Raw genomic sequence first — 19,448 nt, 5'->3', positions numbered from 1 at the left:
AAGCAAAATAAAAATGTAATAAGTAATAAGGAAATCAACGGCTGATGAATATTCTGTATCGTGTATGTTATTTTTAATTAAATGCAAATAGAATAGACCATAAAATATCTAAGTAATTGTAAGTAATTGTTATTAAAGTGACCACTAGTGTCTACGAGGTAAACAGGAAAGGGGGGAAAACATAGGACCGAGAATGGAGCCCTGTGGAACGCCACGGGGCCTGGGGCCATAGCAGTGATGTAGGGTCTAAAGGCTGGAAGATGGGCTGATATGTGGCATCAAAAGTATTTATATCAAGTAAATCCAAATCAGAGAAATTCGCCACCATGTCAAAATGTCTATCATATACTATATACAGTAGTATGAGTATATCACTAGAAACTCGGAGTAGAGCTGTCTCTATGCTGTACTATTGGCTGAAAATGTTCCCTGCAACACGTTTTAAAAGCCTTTTCAAGGATGTTGCGAAGTGAAAGGTAATTTGGAAATTGGTCCATTATGGTATGGTGATTCAGAAATTGGATAGTTATAAAGCACGATAGAGCAATCATGGACATTATCAGATATAGATCCATTAACAGTGATCACAAAACAAAGCCCTAGTTTTAAATGGCGGGGCAGGTCTTCAATGAGGAATTTAGTCGCCGCACACGTCAAGAGAGTGGCGCGACGGGCAAATGTCAGAGACTGTGCTTCCCAATCCCGACATCAAGTACCTCCCTGTCCCGCAAGTTTTCTGCCGTAACTGTGTTCATGTACACACACAGAATGCGTGCGCTATCTTTCACCATTTTTGATGATGTGAGTCGAAGGAACGATGGCATTCCAGACATTTAACGTTGTCATAAAGCCTTGCTTTCAGTGCTCTGCAAGTTGATGGTGACAATAACTGTTAACTGCGGCATGCACCGCTGACGGCCCCCATCCCCCACTGTCAGTTGTTTCCGGCGAATAGCGGTGAAAAGTTTGGCCCTTCTTGGGGACTCGGTTGGTTTAACAACAGTCGGTTACGGCTCCCGAGTTTGTGAATGGAATTCTCCCAGGAACTGTGATGACAGTTTGTTTTGGCGGGATACAAAGTGTAAACCTTCGCTCTTCTTGTTGTCGCGTATCGAGAGTCCGCTCAGCCTGCCTGAGTGGCTGCCGGTACCGAGTCGGGAACCGACGACTCTTTGTTTCGGAGCAACTCCCGATGCCCAAGTCATTTAAAAGACCTGCTCGACACGAACAAATCGTTTGTGAGTCTTGCATCGCAAAGTAGCAAAGTATCGTCATCACAACGCACTGTGGGATACGCCCGCCAGCATAGCGCCCAGTGTTTGCATGATACAAAATTTTAAGGGTATGTCATACTATTCGCATACTATTTGTTGCATACTGTTGTTTTGGACAATGGGAATACGCTCACGTACTAGTTTGGCAGACTAAATACTGTAGTATGCTCGTATTTCATGGTACTTTTAAAATTATTTTTTGATGCATCGTATGGTTTTCGGACAGAGGATACGTTCACATGCTAATTTGTCTCACTAAGTAGTACGCTAGTACCTCAAGTGACCTCTATGCTGTCAATCACCGTGGGGATGACAGGAAGCCGGCTTTAATCGCCCAAAGCCAGCGCTGAAACCGCCGCTAATTGGCTAATGCTAATTCTGAATTGAACCAAATTGCCGCAGTAAATGTTCCAGCACTTAGCGGGAATAGAAACCCTTCCCTTGCAGCGGAGGCTAAGGTGGCGTCAAAGGAGGTGGAACATCTCCGTATTAACACCCGCGATTGTCGAAACGAGATGCCGTGTTTTTCGAAACGCTTTTGGCCGTAGACCTGTATTCCAGTATATACAGGTCAACCCTCCAGAGGCTGACCTCATCTGCTGAGTTTGGGATATGAAAACTCAGCGGATAAGTTCAAGGGGACGCATAGCGTTTGTGGTCATTTGGTTTTTACTTCCCAGGCCCCCTTTTTCTTTCTTTTTTTTTTTTTTTTGCGTTCTTGTTTATCCATATAAAAAACGACTCAGCCAAAAACCGACTTCGTCCCTGAAACATAAGGTCACAGGGAAAGGCGGACAGCGTACTTCCTAGCATACTAAAATCCCCAAATTCACCTCTCCCGTTGCACTCGAACTCAGGTGGGTGTTTTCCGTCCCTGGTTTTTATAGAAGGAGAGAAGCAGCGCGGCCAAGCAAAACAAAATGTCCTTGTACCGTTTCCAAGGGGTGTGGCGGCCGGCCCAAAACGCCGCACTGTTTCCTTCATCGTAGGAAGCTTTTTTTTTTTTTTTTTTTGTCGTTTGTTTGGTTTTTTTTTTGTGTGTGCTGACAGATTTACACTCAATCCTCTTCCATCCCTTTTCTTTCCTGAGCATTTCCAACATTCCGGGCGAAGTCGTAGCATTGATATGAAAGTAATTTACCAGCCGACTGAACACGCTGAAATGAAGGTATGGCGTTGTTATTATATTCCCACACACTGGTACCTGCTGTGACTGCATTTCCGCCCCCCGCCAACACCCAAACCCTACACTCATTCTATCTGTGTCAGAGATGGTTGTGATTAACAAAAAAAAACAAAAAAAAAACAAAAAAAACAAAAACACGACGGATCCCGAGGCTCAATTTGTGCGATTCATTCTTGTCGTCCTCTTCGGATCACGTCGGCGTCGCGCTGACCAATAACTGGTCAGAGGTTCGGGCTCTTTGTTTTCCTTTTTGTTTGTTTGTTTGTTTGTTTGTTTGCTGAGATTCCCGTCCCGACGAGTCGCTCGACGGGGAAGAGTCGTCCCACTTTGCAGCTCATCATTCGTCCCTTCCTCCCGCCGAGTTATTCCACTTCGGTGAAATGAAAAGTGTAAATCAGTCACATTCAATATGAATTATGCAAAATGCCGTGGCCCTTTTTTCCTTCGACTTGAATTTACATCTGGGTTATTATTCTCGGTTTGCGAGTCGGAAGATCATTTCCCCCGCTTAAGCGGAATTGAATGAGCTTGTTCAGAGTTGCTCCTTGGTTCCCCAATTCCAGATTCCTACTCAGCGGTGAATGCCGCCGCGAACGACGCAAACGAACAGCTCTTTGGGCGGCGCGGCTCCAAATGAGTCATTTAGAGTAATAGTTCATGGCGAACAAATCGTCCGCGCGTCTTGTGCGACTATGACCAACAGGAAATTGAAATTGATCGAGTCATTTTGAGCACATGTGAATTTCTAATTGTGTCCTTGCACTTGACTTAATATTGTTTTTCATCTCTGAAGATTGAAGACGGTGTTCGTTGTCACGGTGTTTGTCTTGACTAGTTAAAACAATATGGTTATTTACGGTATGATGTCCCTCATAACTGAGCGGGAAATACTGTTAAGCTCTTCCAAACTTTGTATTTGACGATATGGCACTCCACTTCATTCACGTAGAAATGAGGCCAGCATGATATGAGGAAAACCTGCCATAACTTGTTCCAATAGTGCGATGGCGATATGACTCTGTGATAAATAAACAAATATTGAAGGGTGCATATTAGCGATACAGTTCCCATGTCTTTCTGCTCTAATAGGTACACTGCTAACATACACTTTGACCCCTAACATTGAGAAGGCTATGCCCACTGAATTACTGGCAAATAAAGATATTATTTTCTATTCTATTCTATTCTGAAGAAATTCAATGATGTATTTCGAACATGCTTTTATTGAACAAATTGCATATGAATTCCCCACAAATTGAACAGAGCATTACATGGACATTTGAACTCTATAAGAAATTCAAGTTCAATGTCCCCTGCTCACTCCCATATTTTCTTCTAAAATCAACAAAAACATCTCCAGAAATAAAGAAAATATATATATCTGGGGAAAACAAGACAAATTCGAGTTTTCGGAGTTCCCTCGATAGTCAATCGCGCGCGGACGGCGTCGTTCTCTCGGACGGATGAAAAAAAAAAATAGAGATTAAAAAACGGTTTTAATTTAATGAAACAGTTTTTGACTATCGCGTAAAACAGGATGTGTCGGTCAGCACGGATGGAGACGGAGAGGTTTTCAGGGCGATATGTGAATTCGACCTGCGATAACCAAGATATTGCTCCTATCACATCGTCGGCCACCTTGACCAATACTCCTCCCCTCTCTGAGCCCGAACCGTCCAGTCTGCACAGCCTGTTTGCCAGCGGCTTAATCTGCGTCCTCCACCGACCTTAATTCGGGGAGAGATATGTCCACGACCGGATTTCCATGCTAATCCTATTTTAATGGCCTTTTTTTTTTTTTTTTTTTGGTGTGGGAGCGGGTTCGGTTCGGATGAAAATCCGTTGGATTCAGTCTGACTTATTATTGGAAGAACAGAGTACGTGCGCAACGGGAAATGGACTTTGAGGCAAGAAAAGAAAAAGGAGCGATAGCGAAGGGTGTGCTCGGGATAAGCAGTGGAAGCGTATTGTTGAGGATCCGGAGGGAACAATGAAGAGGGTAATCAGAGTCAGTTTATTTGGCCAAGTACATTTTTTTTAATAAATCTAAATCAAAAAATAGCCAAATAATAAAAAAAAACATTTCCAAATATATATATATATATATATATAATTGCCTAATATAAAAAATTGCCAGATAAAAGAAATTGCAGAATATACAAAAATAGCCAAGTGAAAAATAAAAACAGCCATATAATCCAAATTATTCAGAATATCCTAATTGTGGTGCTATGCACAGGACAAACGCAATTAAAAAGCTATGGCGGCGCTAAGCCACCCTCCATATCTGTATTTTATACCATACAAGCAGTATGAGATATCCAAATACATATTAGGATATGTATTTGACATTTGGGATGGAATTTCTGTACAGGATGAACCAATATGCAACAATAAAGGCATATTACAATGTTTCTCCTAAGGTGTGACGGTGTCTACAGTCATTACAATGTTATTATGATACTTTTGTCTTAACGTCTCATAGTTAAATATGCTCCGGAAATAAAGACGAAGCGAATACGGAGACAGAAGAACAGAGGACACGCCGCAGAGAGGAGGAAAAAAAAAAAAAAAGAAAAACCTGCACAAACAGGTTCATGAATAGGTAAATAAAAACACAGACGACCTTGGGAGACGTTGCCGTCGCCCTCCCCCGAAACGCAGGGGGATCGCCGCCGCCAAAGGGCGGAGTCGCGCTCGCCTCGGATTGATGCCACGCGACCGGCGGCGGCAGTTACGGAATGTTAATGGCCGACGTCTCGCCGGCTGTGGGAAATGTTAAATACCTATTTGAGGATTCATGTGGTTTTCATAGAGCCGTGCACGGGCGCTAATGTCAGTTTATATTATTATTATTTGACGGGGGGGTTTCCGTCAAATGGCACCGACCCCTCCTCCGCTCTGCCTCGCCGCTTGCGTATTCCTCGCACTCGCGTTCTCCGCCCTTACTCAACACCCCTCAAAGCGCTGGGGGCTGCTCCTCAGTCAGTGCCGCCTGGCAATTTTGATCTTGCAACGCGAGCGCCGCTCTCCGTGATTGGTGTACTTCAGGTGGAATATGAAGCGCCCCCGTCGGCACGGCCGGGGCGGGAAGAAGCGCCGCGCCCGCGCGCCTCCTCCGCGGGCGCGCCTCCTCCGCTGCGTTTTTTATTACCGGGGGCACCCAAAACGCACCCGAGCGCCGGGAGCGCCGGCGCGCCACTTTGTTGGCGCCGTGATTAAGAGCTTGTTAGGGTTCCACTTCACTGGTGCGCGCTCCTCTGCAGATACCTGCCGATCTCAAACAAGCCCTCCCGAAAAAATGCTTTTACAAATTATTCTTTGTTTGTGGGTGAGATGAATGTAGACGGAATATTTCTGTCCGGGATGGAAAAATATGCTTATTACCGAGTTATGACAATAATGTCACCGGAGAAACATCGAGTCCGTCGCTTCCTATTGAGTTTTGGGGAACGGGATGTTTTCCTCTACCGCTCCAGAGCCGAAAGGCCTCGAGAACAGCTCTCAGTGATGATGCATTAGACTCGCTGGTTGATGAGCAATGGCTGCTGCGCCAACTTCATCAGTCGTCATCATCGTCAAATCTAAACGGCACGTCCGAAACAAAGCGATTTTTCGTCTCCCGTCGTAAATGGTCGTTGGTTATTTGTTGTGTTGATCAGATGATCCTTGTGGGCGTGGTTATCACTTTACATCTTTTGCGATTATATAATATGTTAAAATATTTAAAAATATTTTATGTTTCATTAATTTTTTTTATATTTGAAATAATGACAATAATAATGCAAATAATAATAATATTCATAATAACAATGATAATAATAATAATAATAATGATAATAATAATAATAATAATGATAATAATAATAATAATCATAATAATAAAAAGGCAGAATTATTTTAAAAGTAAAGCTTTGAAGAAGTACTTTTTAATCTGAAATAATAAATGAAAACATCCACAAAAAAATCACAGCTTTTTTGAAATGATTGAATCTAATAACAAAAAGGAGAATTGGTGTCTGGAGGCCGTTGGGGGTTTGTTTTCCTCTGCTCTCATGTTCCAAGGACCTTTACTCGCGTTGTCCTCCCTCCGACAACAATTCTGCGATTAATCAAATATAAATGTTTAAGGTGGTGTTTCCTCCACCCAGCCCCCGGTGAAATTCGGATGGAGCCGGTTCTGCGGCTGCTGCTGTGGTTTTCTCTCGCGCCCGCGAGACCATTTGTAATCTCCGCCGCCGTTCCCTCGCTGCCCTTTTGCTTTTGATGCGTTATGAGTTCTAACCTTTCCTCCGCGTCCTCCGCCCACTCGCCGAGTACAAACAAGAGCCCACGTATGTACCCCCCCCCCCCCCCCCGACACACACACACACACACACGCACACACACACACACACACACACACACACACATTTTTCAATACGACGGCCCGGCATAATGGATTAAGAGGGGCCGTAACGGAGGCCGGGATGTCAAGAAGTGCCCGCGCCGAGAGTTGATGTTTAGAAGACGTAGGACTCTCGGATACTCCGGGGTTTTTTTTTTGTTTTTTTTTTTTGAGGAGTGAGCTTTTTGTTCACGTCACCCACATTCAGACGAGAAGAGTCGATGCCAATCTGGTCCCTGTGGGCTGCAGGCTAACTGTGTTAGCTCGATTCAGGGGTTGCGGATGGGATCGACTAGCCTAGCTCCTGTGAAGTCAGGGATTTACACCCGCCAGCGTTCCGAAAACAGAGTTATTTAAGCGTCTATACAGCTTCTTTCATATGACGAGTAAAAATGACACCATAAAAACATGATCTTAGTTGTTTTAAATGCTAAGTTGCCAAAAGCTAATTTCCTAAATAACTGGAGTATCCGTTTAACCATCCTGCGAGTGGCCTTTTTTTGCCACCATGGATGTTATGAGCAAATTAGCTTTTGGTCCATCTTCCCCAGATTCAGACGAGAAGATCGACACCAATTTTGTCCCTGTGGGCTGCAGGCTAACTGTGTTAGCTCAATACAAGGGTTGCAGATGGGATCGACTAGCCTAGCTCCTGTAAAGTTGGGAGCAAATACACCTTTTAAGTGAGTTAAGCTAACTTAATTAGGCATCTATACCTCTTCCGTCTTATGACAGGTAACATTAACAACATTAAAAACGAGATCATAGTTGTTTTAAGCGCTGCAGGCTAACTGTGTTAGCTGAATGCATGGCTGCAAAGGGGTTCAACTAGCGTAGCTCCCTTTGAAATTAGGGAAATGCACCTTTCATCACCTCAAAAACTCAGCTATTTAAGCTTCTGTACATCATGGAAATGCTTCTTCCAGCATCGCAAAAACGAATTCAAGCGATACATCGTGTATCTTTATGGCAGTGAAAATAAAAAAAAGTTACTTTACTCCTTCTGTGACCCCTCCTTCTCAAGGCATTTTTCCTCCGCCGAGGGGGTTTCTGGGAGTTCTTCCTTGCCCTGGTGGGGGTTCAGACGAGGGGAGGCCATTGGTTTCTAAGTGAAATGTGAGGCTTGTGCAGCCCTTTGAGGCTGTAATGTGATTAAGGGCTCTATAAATAATCTTGACTAGACTAGTTGTTATAAAAGCCTCTAAGAAAAGTGAAACTCCCGCCAAAAAAAACTGGATGACCCCTTTAACCATCCTACGAGGCGTCTTGCTCGACACCCGGGTTTTTTGGGGATAAATTAGCCTCTGGTCCATTGTACCCAGATTGAGATGGGAGGTTTGATGCCGATATCATCCATGTGTGTCCAGTACTGAGGTAGCCACTGGCTGGGCGCTAGCGGTGCTAGCATCAATGCATGACTTCAGATGGGATCAACTAGCCTAGCTCCTGCCACTGTGCCACCACAGACAACAATCCAAGCTCCACTGAAACCTTAATCGAATCCCAATAGTTTGTATTTCTCATCTTTGTCTCAAAAGAGATGTATCTCTCCTCAGATGCCATCGTTCCTTCCACCCGGTCGCCATGGCTACCGTTGATCTGTCCAGTTACCTTCTCTCCATCGTTCTGACTTCTGTTTTCCCTCTCTCGTCTTGTCTTTACTCCAGAGTCTTCATCCTCTGTGATGGTCTTCATGGACACCACCACCACCACCACGACCACCACCACCACCCGGACCTCCTCCGCCCCCTTTACCACGACGACCACCGCGCCGGCCACCACCACCACCGCCCCGTCCAGGGTCGGCGGCGGCACCATCCCGGTGGCCCTGAGGCCCCGCCCCCCGTTGTCGTCCTCCGCCTCCACCACCACGACTCCGCCTCCTCCGCCCTACACGTCCTTCGCCGAGGCCTTCGCACCGGAGGCGGCCAGCCGGTCGCCGCCCTCCTCCAGGCTCCCCAACGTCCGGGTGGAGTATTGTAGCCCCATGGTGATGGCCGACCTCCCCTGGCCCAAGACCAGGCAGGGCCTGACCGCCAAGATGGCGTGCCCGCCCGGAACCATCGGTGAGAAACGGAGGGTTGTTGTTTGAAGTCTGCGTTGGGACGCCTCGAGGCCGATCGAATAATGACAGAGATGTGTCTAAAACATGTCCTCGCCTTTAAAGACAATATTTAACTATGTCGCACTATTACGATATCCAAACTCCCAGGCGATATCCAGTCTCGTATCCGGGTATCCATTTTGTAACGATAGGACCCAGACACAACTGATTCCTAAAATCCATAATGCAAAAATCGTCGTACAGTTAACTGTTTTGAACTATATCTGGTCTCATATCGCGATATATCGTTATTATCAGTATATCGCTCAGTCACTGTTTTATTTTATTTATACTTTTTTTTTATATGGCGTTCTTAACCATGCATTGACTGCTTGAATGAGGTTGAAAATTATTTACATCAACATTGAATTATATTGCAATATGACTATAACTAAAATCTCAGACTATTTCTAGTCTCATATCGTGACATCAATATGATAACGATATGTCGTCCCGTAATTGATCCATCAAATTTAAAGTGCAGAAATTCTAAAAACAACATTTTACTTTGTTGCATCATCACAATATTTTCAGGATTAACAGTAATATCACCCCAACCCCAGGCCATAGATGAATCCAGTTACCAACTTCCATGAGGTTTAAAATGATTTACAAAATCAACATTTAACTATATGACACAATTTCAGTACCCAAAATCTCAGACGATGTCTGGTCCCATATCGCGATATCAATGTTATAACGATATACAGTATATTACCCAGATGCAGTTGAATTTGTGATGCAAAATCCTAACTCTCATCCTAACCCTCAGAGACGACATTTAACTATAATATAATATTAATATATTGCAATATTATTGCAATGTCACAATCATTTAAATCCCATACGATACCGAGCCTCATATCGTGATATAGATATGATATCGGTGTATCGTCCAGACCGAATCCATTGAAGGATCCAGTTACCTTTTTTTAAAATATATACAGTATGACCTCCATTACCATGCAATGAAAGTTGCATTGAGATTTGAAATGACTAATTAAAACATTTAACGACGGTATTTCACGATATTTCGATAATTTAAAGTGCAGACGATATCCAGTGTCATGTTGCGATATCGATATTATTAACAATATGTCGCCCAGGACCTACGAGAAACGGAACAATAACTAGGACGCAGTGACCCACCACGAGGTTTCCTAAACGATAATCGCCTTGTCGTCATGACTACGGGCCATCGTTCTCCGCCGTAATATACCGTCAGCGCCGGCCAATCGCCACGGTAACGCCACACGGGAGTAGGGCGGGGTCTAAAGTCGGATAAAAGGGTCTCGCCGGGAGGTAAAAGAAGCTCGACTCGGAGGTTGGATCTGTTCATTATTGTTTATTGGTGTATTGTTGATTGGCCGCGGCGCTCTGTTTGCGTTGACACTCCTCCCGTGCAGATGCTCCATCTCCCGTCCCCGCCCTCCGCCGGCGCCAGGCTCCCCATGCTAAGGGTAGCTTAGCATGGGGAGTGGGAGCGGAACACACACCCGCACATGCATACGCTCGTCTTTGTCTTCCTCGCTTGCAGGAGACAATTTGCGTAATTAACTCGTGTAAACAATTAGCTCCCAACACATTTGCACCGGTTTCCGTCGCTGCGGCCTCGTCCGCTGCCAAATTCTAGTCTCTCGTCCTCCGCCGCTGTGATTTTCACACCGTCGGCTATGTTGATTATTCGTTTTATTTCCGTTATGCTTTTTTGTGATGAGGTGATTAATCATTACGAGCTATTGGATCGTGGCCAAAGAAGCACGTAGAGGGGACACTGTTTTCGTAAATGTGAAAATCGGAGCTATAGCCTATATATTTTAAAATGGCATCACGCTCTCTAAAACATGTCACTTGATAATATAATTCATTATTTTTGTATTTTTTCTCCTTTCAAAATGTGTATATATGTTTAAATATTGTTTATATATCATTGATGTTTTTATGAATTTCTTTGATATAGTTTAGTTTTATAGTTATTTCTATGATTTTTGCAAATATTTTTGATTTGATGCCAAACTGATTGGTCAATTACTATAATGTAATTGCAATGCATTTTTTCCACCAACCGATTGATCGATTATTCAATTGATCATACCACACATTATGTCTTTGCAAATTGACATTTACATGCATTGAAGTAATCAATAGCAAACAGAAGATACGGTATGTCCTGAGCGGGGGCTTTCAAACAAGCTTGAAAAGAAAGATGAACTTTTAATTCTTACATTTAACGTGGACGACACACCCAGAAAGAGGAGCAGACTTTTTGAACGATTCACCCCTTTTTGAACCCTCGCACCCGATCATGAAATTTTCATGATCGCCAGCCTGGGGTGACGAGGAGGCGGCGTGACGTCGCGTTCCCCAAAAATCTATTTGGGGTTCACCTCACAATCACTCACACACACACACACACACACACACACACACACACACACACACACACACACACACACACACACACACACACACACACACACACACACACACTTCATTAGTGGTTGAAACCAGCCTCCGTGGAGACCTCACTAGCTAACAGATTCTCGCGCTTCAAAAGCCGATGGATCTTTTCCAGTTTCCCCTGCTCTTTGAAAGTTCCTCGAATCCCCTCCGTGGTTCCATCTCTCCTCTCGCTCTCTTTCCGCTCTTTCCCCTTTTTTCTCCGCCTCTCGCCTTCCCCCAGCGGAGGAAGTGTGGCCCGAGCTCGATCTTCGGAGCCGCCAACTCTGGCGACTCGGCCGGGAAACGATGTGTCAGTCAAAACGGTGGATCGGTTAATGTCCGCCATCCCCCTCATCCTCCATCCTTCCATCCTCAAACACGTGCGCGATCAATCTCAATCTCAATTTCAAAACGAGTGACACCCTCTCCTGCCCTTGACGTGGTTCCCCTGACAAAATGACACTTATTTGTATTTCACCAACGTTCATATATATATATATATATATATATAATTATATTTTTAAAAACACCACAAAAAGTAAGACCTGATGTTATTATTGTATTAATTATTATTATTATTATTATTATTATTATTATTATTATTATTATTAATATTATTATTATTATTATTATTATTATTATGTCCACAGATGGGAGATTTTTAACAAGTTTGATAGAGGTCCTTGTGTGCATAAAATAAAAATGATAAACATTTAAAAAATGTATAAAATATATGTTGATATAACACTTGTATTACATTGTTTTTAAAATGTTTTTTATTTTTATCATTTATTGATGATTATTATTATTATTATTATTATTATTATTATTATTATTGTATTCTTATTATTTTATTATTATTATTATTATTATTATTATTAATAATAATAATAATAATAATAATAATAATAATAAGATAAAAACAATAATAGGAGGAAACCCCATTAAAGTATGACATCACCAACAAAGTTACTGAATGTTATTAAGTTGTTGGGGTGCTATTAAGGTGATATTACAATGTTTGTAAGTTGGTATTAAAGTGTTGCTTAGGTGTATTCAGGTGATTTCAAGGTGTAACTTGGGTGGATTTAGGTGTCATGAAGGTGAGGGGTGGTTTTAAGGTGGTATTACGGTGTTATATTGATGGTATTATGGTAGTATTAAGGAGTTACTGCGGTGTATTAAGGTGAATTAAGGTGGTAATTAGCTGTCATTATCATTATTGTCATTTTGGGGTATTACAGTGTAATTGAGATGGTACTAAGGTGTATTAGGGTGGTATTAATGTGTTACTATGGTGTATAAGGGTAAATTAAGATGTTATTTAGGTGTTAATGAGGTGTTATTGGGGTGTTATTTGGGTGTTTTTATTAGGGTCCTACCAGGATCTTTTTAAGGGGTAGTCCTAGGGGTTGCAGTAATAGAAGCTGAGGTACAATATGACCGTTAAAACGGGAACAAAGTGTAAAAAATGACGTAAAGTAAACACGACCGTCTCGCCCCGAGGGATCACATAAAACTGGGGCATGCACCGTGCACGCCCTCCATCTTGAGCCACATGCACGTTCCACCAACACACACACACACACACACACACACACACACACACACACACAGATAAATCAGTGTGAAACTGCTCTATGAACCATAGATCTGCCTGAAGCTTCATAACTTCCTACACCTTCATTCTATTGTTTATCTGTTGTTTTTAATGTGTATATATATGTATAATTTACTTTTCCAGGCGTGGCCCTCTACGCCTGCCAGGGTCCGGAGGGATTCTGGGACCCCCAGGGGCCCGACCTCAGCAACTGCACCTCCCCCTGGGTCACCATCATCAGTCAGAAGGTACGGAGCTACTCCCAGAAATACTTACTGCTTACTGGGTTGGGAAACAGAAGAACTAAAAGAACAAAAATAGAGAAAATGTGTTAAAATACCATGTGTGTTCCTTATGACCCAGTTCATTTTTCGCTCAGATCACAGATAATACTGACGCTTGTACAACTGTTTGTATGGGTGGATGCATGGCGGGTGGAGGAGGTGGAAGGAGCTTCAGTTCAATCGGCCACAGCAATTCTCAGGCTTGTGGGGGCAGAATGTTTAACGTCGTGATGCAGTAGGTGCACGTGCATCGTGCCAGGATTTGGGTGGAGGTGGGCAGGATCCTTGGTTTTGTTTTTTAGCAAAAAAAAAAACCCCAAAATGATTTATACAAGTCAAGACGTTTGTCTTTTATGAAAAGTCATAAAAATCTGGAAATCTCTGTGTATCAAGATGGGTTTCTGGCCTTGGAGGAATCAGTTTTATTCATCAGAAGATCTGAAGAACTTTGAAGGTTTCCTACCCGCCTATACCAACCTACCCAGCTACCTACTGTATCTACCTACCTATACCTGCCCACCTTTACCTACCTACCTACCCATCTAAATACCTACCCAGCTACCTTTCTATACCTACCCACCTTTCCCCATCTACCAACCTACCCATCTATCTACCTACCTACCCAGCCACCCACCTATACCTACGTAGCCACCTTTACCTATCTACCTACCTACCCATCTAAATACCTACCCGGTTACCTATCTACCTACCTATACCAACCCACCTTTCCCCATTTACCTACCTACCTACGCATCTACCAACCTACCCATCTATCTACCTATCTGCAAACTAACCTACCCAGCTACCCATCTACCTACCCATACCTACCCACCTTTACCCATCTACCTACAGTACCTACACATCTAAATACCTACCCAGTTACCTACCTACCTACCTATACCTACCCACCTTTCCCCATCTACCTACCTACCTACCTACCTACCTACCTACCTACCTACCTACCTACCTACCTACCTACCTACCAACCAATCCAGCTACCTACCCAGCTATCTATCTAATTACCCTTACCCAGCTATCTACCCATCTATCTGCCTACCTACCCAGCCAGATACCTACCTACCCAGCTACCTATCTCCTATGTATCTACCTCTCTTCTCACCTACCTTCATATTCAGCTACTCATCTACAATACTTACCCACCCACCTACCGAACTAATGACCTACATCCCTTCCTTCGTACCCAGCTACCTACCCACTTAACTTCCTACCTGTCTATCTACCTACCTGTCTTACTTCCTACATACCTATCTTCCTACCTCCCTGTCTTCCTACCTAGATGCCTACATACATACATATGCATGTTGATGTGGTTGGATATGACTCAGATACTTCTGCTCTCATGATTTTTTTTTTACTACACGTGGGTGAATATCTAATTTGTTTTTGTGACACTGCTCGTCAGCGCTGTCAACCCTCGTCCATAAACGCCCTTTAGATAAATGTTTCTGCCCCCCGGCCCCCGGCGCTTCAGCTGTCACTTATGCAATTGATTGTCAGACTCCTTCATAAAGCAAGGGAATTTGGGATGCACGGGGCACATCTCATTAGTCGCAAACCAAGCAGACATTTTTGGGGAAAGCTGCTCCTGGAGACGGTATAATGAAGCAATAATAATAATTTAATGGACAGTTTGAGCACGGTTTGGGTTTGAATCTCATCCTCTGAATAGGAGTTGCCGCGCCACGCATTCTGCGTGCGAATCTGTGATGGAATCACATGGAAGCAGGAGATGGTTATTGGGTCCAGAATGAAGAGTCGCGCACATTTCGCTGTCGGTGAATTACTCACGATGTTGAAAGCGCTCTCGCTGAAACTCGCAGGACCCCGAGGCGTGCGCCGCAATAACACTTATAATCTGGTCCGCGGCGCGACGCTCAGCCCATTAACCAAACGGCAATTTAGTTTTGCAGATGTCAACGGCAAACGGGTATTAGGGGAAGAAAATAAAATGGGAGAAGGAAGGTGCTTTCCTCTGCGGCGAAATGCCACTCCAGAAGTGCAATAAAAGTCTGTTGCAGGCCAGTGTTTGGCGATATTAACTACAGAGAATTGCCATTTCACTAAAAATCTATTTAGAGTCCATTCCTATTTTGCCATTGCCCGCCTGTGACTTTAAAGTGGTAATCCATGAAATGGATGGGTGGATTACGCTGCAATTCCCAGAACTCCATTTGAAGCCGCGATGTGTTTTTTTTCCGGCACCCGCCTCCGCCCTCGTCTTCGCTTTTCAGAAGTCATCCCTTTCTTTTCTTGTCGAAACGATGACTTCTTCCTTGTGAACATTCCTCCTTACTGACACTGCTTCATCAAATTCATTGCCGCTGCCTTTTCCTACTTGCAGTGGCGGACCCCGCCAGCAAAGTTGTAGAAGAGCATATAGAGTGGAACATACATCACACAAATGCATTGAATATCTGCTTCTCATCAAGGTTCAGCGAAGTAAAGTATTACATATGGGATTTACCTACCTACCACAGAACTTAAGTAACTTTATTTGCATAGCACCTTTCAATAGCGTCACAAAGTGCTTCACAGAGGTAGATCATCATAAACATACATACATAAAACACATTAAAAACAAAAACAAAATAGAGAAATCACACAAAGGCAAGTTTTAACAAATGGGTCTTGAGCTGCTTTTTTAAAGGTGTTCACGGTGTCCACCAATCTCAACTCCAAATGGAGACACTTCCAACGTTTAGGAGCCCAACCTCACCTCCTTTAGCTTTTAGTCTCGATGGAGGAGCCAGGATCAAGCCCTGATCAGAGGACCTTGGAGACCTGCCGGGGACGTAGGGCCGCCGTAGATCTCTGATGTAGGCCGGTGCCTGACCGTGCAGAGCTCTATGGCCGATCACAAGAACTTTGAGCTGGATTCCGAATTTGACTGGGAGCCGGTGAAGAGCACTTAGCATCAGCGTCACACGAGACCCTCAGGAGGACTTGGTCAAGAGTTTATCCGCAACACTGCACTTGGAAGCGATCCAGGGATGTTTTTGCTGAGGCAGGTGAAAAGGGGGTTGCAGTGGCCAAGGCGGGACGATATAAAAGCATGAATTAACATTTCCATCTCCGCTTGAGACACAGTGGGCCCCGAGCTTTGCAATGTTTCTCAGCCGGAAAAAAAAGCCAGAGGGAATTAAATGTGTCGGTCGAGAGCCAGAGCCTAGTCCATAGTGACAACCAGATCTCTTACGGAGGATTAAACCGACGAGGTAAGAGACCCAAGATCCCATTCCTAATTCCTAATCTCTATGAAGTTAGTAGGTTAGCTGTTTTGTCTTCATTTAGCTGTAAGAAAGAAAGGGTTGTTTTTTTTAGCATTTAGGCAGTTATTTAAACCTAACAATATAGCTATGTTTTGGGGTTTAAACGAGAAGTGTCACTGAACATCACCTGCATGGCAGTGATAGGAGATACCCTTTATAGTGCCTTGTTAACTGTCCAAGGGGAAGCATATGCAAGGCGAAAGGAATCGGACCAAGGACTGAAAATTGGGCCATACCATAATGTAGAGTTTGGGATGAGGAGGCGAAGCTGGCGACAGAAACTGTGAAGCTCCCTCCAGAGAGGTAGGAGGAGGAATGCTGCAGGGCTGACCCGCTGATAACCGCCCGCCGTTCAACTCTCCCGGCCAAGGCGCGGTGGTCAACGAAATGAGCTGCACCGAGCTCCGGCATCACCGACACCGAACCTTCTCCTGCGTCACCAGGCGTCACCGTATCATTTGAGACTCTGAGAAGAGCCGTCTCCGATGAGTGCAACCGGCGGAAGCCGGGCTGAGACTTAGCAAGAATGTTGCGCTCATTGGTTGCGGTCGTGAGCTGTTTAGCAACCACTTTTTCGAAAATGTTGGCGACACAAGGGAACTTGGAGATGGGCCAGTAAATTAGGCGAAGAGGTGGATCAAGGTTTGATTTTTGGAGAGTTGGTTGAATGGCAGGAGGGAGCAGGGATCATCCCTGACAATGATGAATGAACAATGACCTGTTTTACCTACCTACCTGTCTACATTACTACCTACCTATTGACCTATTTGTCCACCTATCTACCTACCTACCCTTCAATCTACCTGTCTACCTACCTACCTACCTACCTACCTACCTACCTACTGTACCTACCTACCTTTCAATCTACCTGTCTACCTACCTACCTACCTACCTATCAATCTACCTACCTACCTGTCTACCTACCTACCTGTCTACCTACCTATCAATCTTCCCATCTACCTACCTACCTATCAATCTACCAAACTACCTATTTATCTTCCTACTTAGTATTACATATTATCTTTTTGTCATGGTTCTGGGAGGTGGGACGGAGGGAAAAAAGCCGGCCTGGTTTGCTTGTATTTAACCCTGATGTCTTCATCATTATAGATATACATACAGACAGAAATCCTCTGCTGCTTTCACTCCTCTCCCTCTTTTCGGTCGGCGTACACTCCCCTAATGAGCGATGGCACATGCAGGACAGCGCACGCCTCTCAAAGTCGCTCATTAATGTGTGCAAGGTGGGGGGAAAAAAAGAGACTTGGGTGATCGGCAAAGAAGTCACATAATTAGGCAAAAAAAAAAAATGTTTTTTGAAAAACAAAAACCATCCTCCAGCCCAAAAAATGTAATCTACGGACAAACAAACATCAGTCCATTCACTAACATATCTTCCAAGGCCTACGAAACAGCCTAATTGGTTGGATTAATAAAAATGGAGGCAATGAATTCAAGGAATGTCTTGGTAAATCAAGAAGGCGAATATTGATAAAAATATGGAATTTTATATGAGGATCATCCCTCTGATTTCACATTCCCTAACTTATAATGACCTGTTTTTAACTCACAGTTGGCCATTAAGTACCACATGTTCTCTAATGTTACTATTACTTGCGATAGTAGGCTACAAAATTACAGTTGCACGGTAAGACAGAAATTGTCTCAAATTATGACCTAAATATTAAACATCGAAGCTACAATACAATAAGTTCGGTTGAAGGTTATTTCTGGGAGGTCAGAAATGTTACCGATCGACCTATTTATGTATCTACCCACCTACTTATCTACCTACCTATTGTACCTAACTACCTACCCACCTCTACCTACCCACCCGCCTATTTACTTACCTACCGATCTACTTATCTACCTACCTATTGTACCTAACTACCTACCCACCCCTAGCTACCTACCTACCTACCTACCCACCCGCCTATCTACTCACCTACCTACCTACTCATCTACCTACCCAGCTACCTACCCACCATCCTAACTACTTACCTACAGTACCAAACGACCTACATACTGCTACCTACTTAACTACCTACCCACCTACTTTCTGAACGAGAATGACATATTATCATATTTGTCGACACAGTTTGTATTTTACAATTGTTGTGCCTCCAACTTCATTAAATGTATTGTTCTGAAAACAAAGGAACAAAGCTCATCCACTTAATATTAATTACATTTTTTAATTCAAGAGCTCACCAGACAAAACTCATCGATCATCGGCTAATGGTTTCCGTTAGAAAAACAGCCTCTTCAACGGAATTAACTCCCCTTAAGATGTGATTCAGTCATTTCGTTTTTTTTGTGCTTTTTTAGAATTTTGCAAACTACAGACAGCGCTGAGGTTGTTTTTCTTTTCCACTAGCCCACGAGCAGATGATGTGTCCATAGCCGGAACGTACGGATACACAAATATACCTCTCTAATCTAATGCACGCCACTGTTATTTTGAGTGGGGGAACATCTGACGCTTTTGCTTTGAAATGTTAGGTAGGTGAGGCTTTTTCCTTTTTTCCCTGAGAAGAATCTTTGGCGGGGGAGTGATAAGAGGCTGTAAATAGTGTGTGTGTGTGTGTGTGTGTGTGTGTGTGTGTGTGTGTGTGTGTGTGTGTGCGTGTGCGGTTGTGTGCGTGTGCGTGTGTGTGCGTGCATGTGTGTGTGGTTGATAAAGAGAAAAAGTGCGTTTAGAAGAAGCTGAGGAAGGTAGAAGAGCGGAGAAACTTTTGAACGGATAATAAAACAACAAAACAAGCCCTCGCCCTTTTTTTTTTTTTTGTCCCTCCGAGCCGCCTCGAGACCAGCAAACTGGAATGAAATGGAATCATTTGTATTCATCTATTTATTTATTTTTTCTTTGAAAAAAACGAAA

The 19,448-nt window shown here is 43.6% G+C and overlaps 1 protein-coding gene across 1 annotated transcript in view; it reads left to right on the top strand.

The window, feature by feature from the left end:
* The window catches only part of LOC307246827 (adhesion G protein-coupled receptor L3), a 183,541-nt gene that overhangs the window by 69,192 nt on the left and 94,901 nt on the right, over positions 1-19,448 (top strand). The window contains exons 4-5 of the mRNA XM_080022853.1: positions 8,515-8,913; positions 13,138-13,241. Of these exons, the coding sequence (XP_079878979.1) occupies positions 8,515-8,913; positions 13,138-13,241 (503 nt within the window). The remainder of the gene's footprint in view (positions 1-8,514; positions 8,914-13,137; positions 13,242-19,448) is intronic.

The sequence above is a fragment of the Zeus faber genome (assembly GCF_960531495.2).
Source record: "Zeus faber genome assembly, chromosome: 22".
In the NCBI taxonomy this organism is placed as follows: domain Eukaryota; kingdom Metazoa; phylum Chordata; class Actinopteri; order Zeiformes; family Zeidae; genus Zeus; species Zeus faber.
Note: the sequence above shows the minus strand (reverse complement) of the source record. Positions and strands in the feature narration are given on the sequence as shown.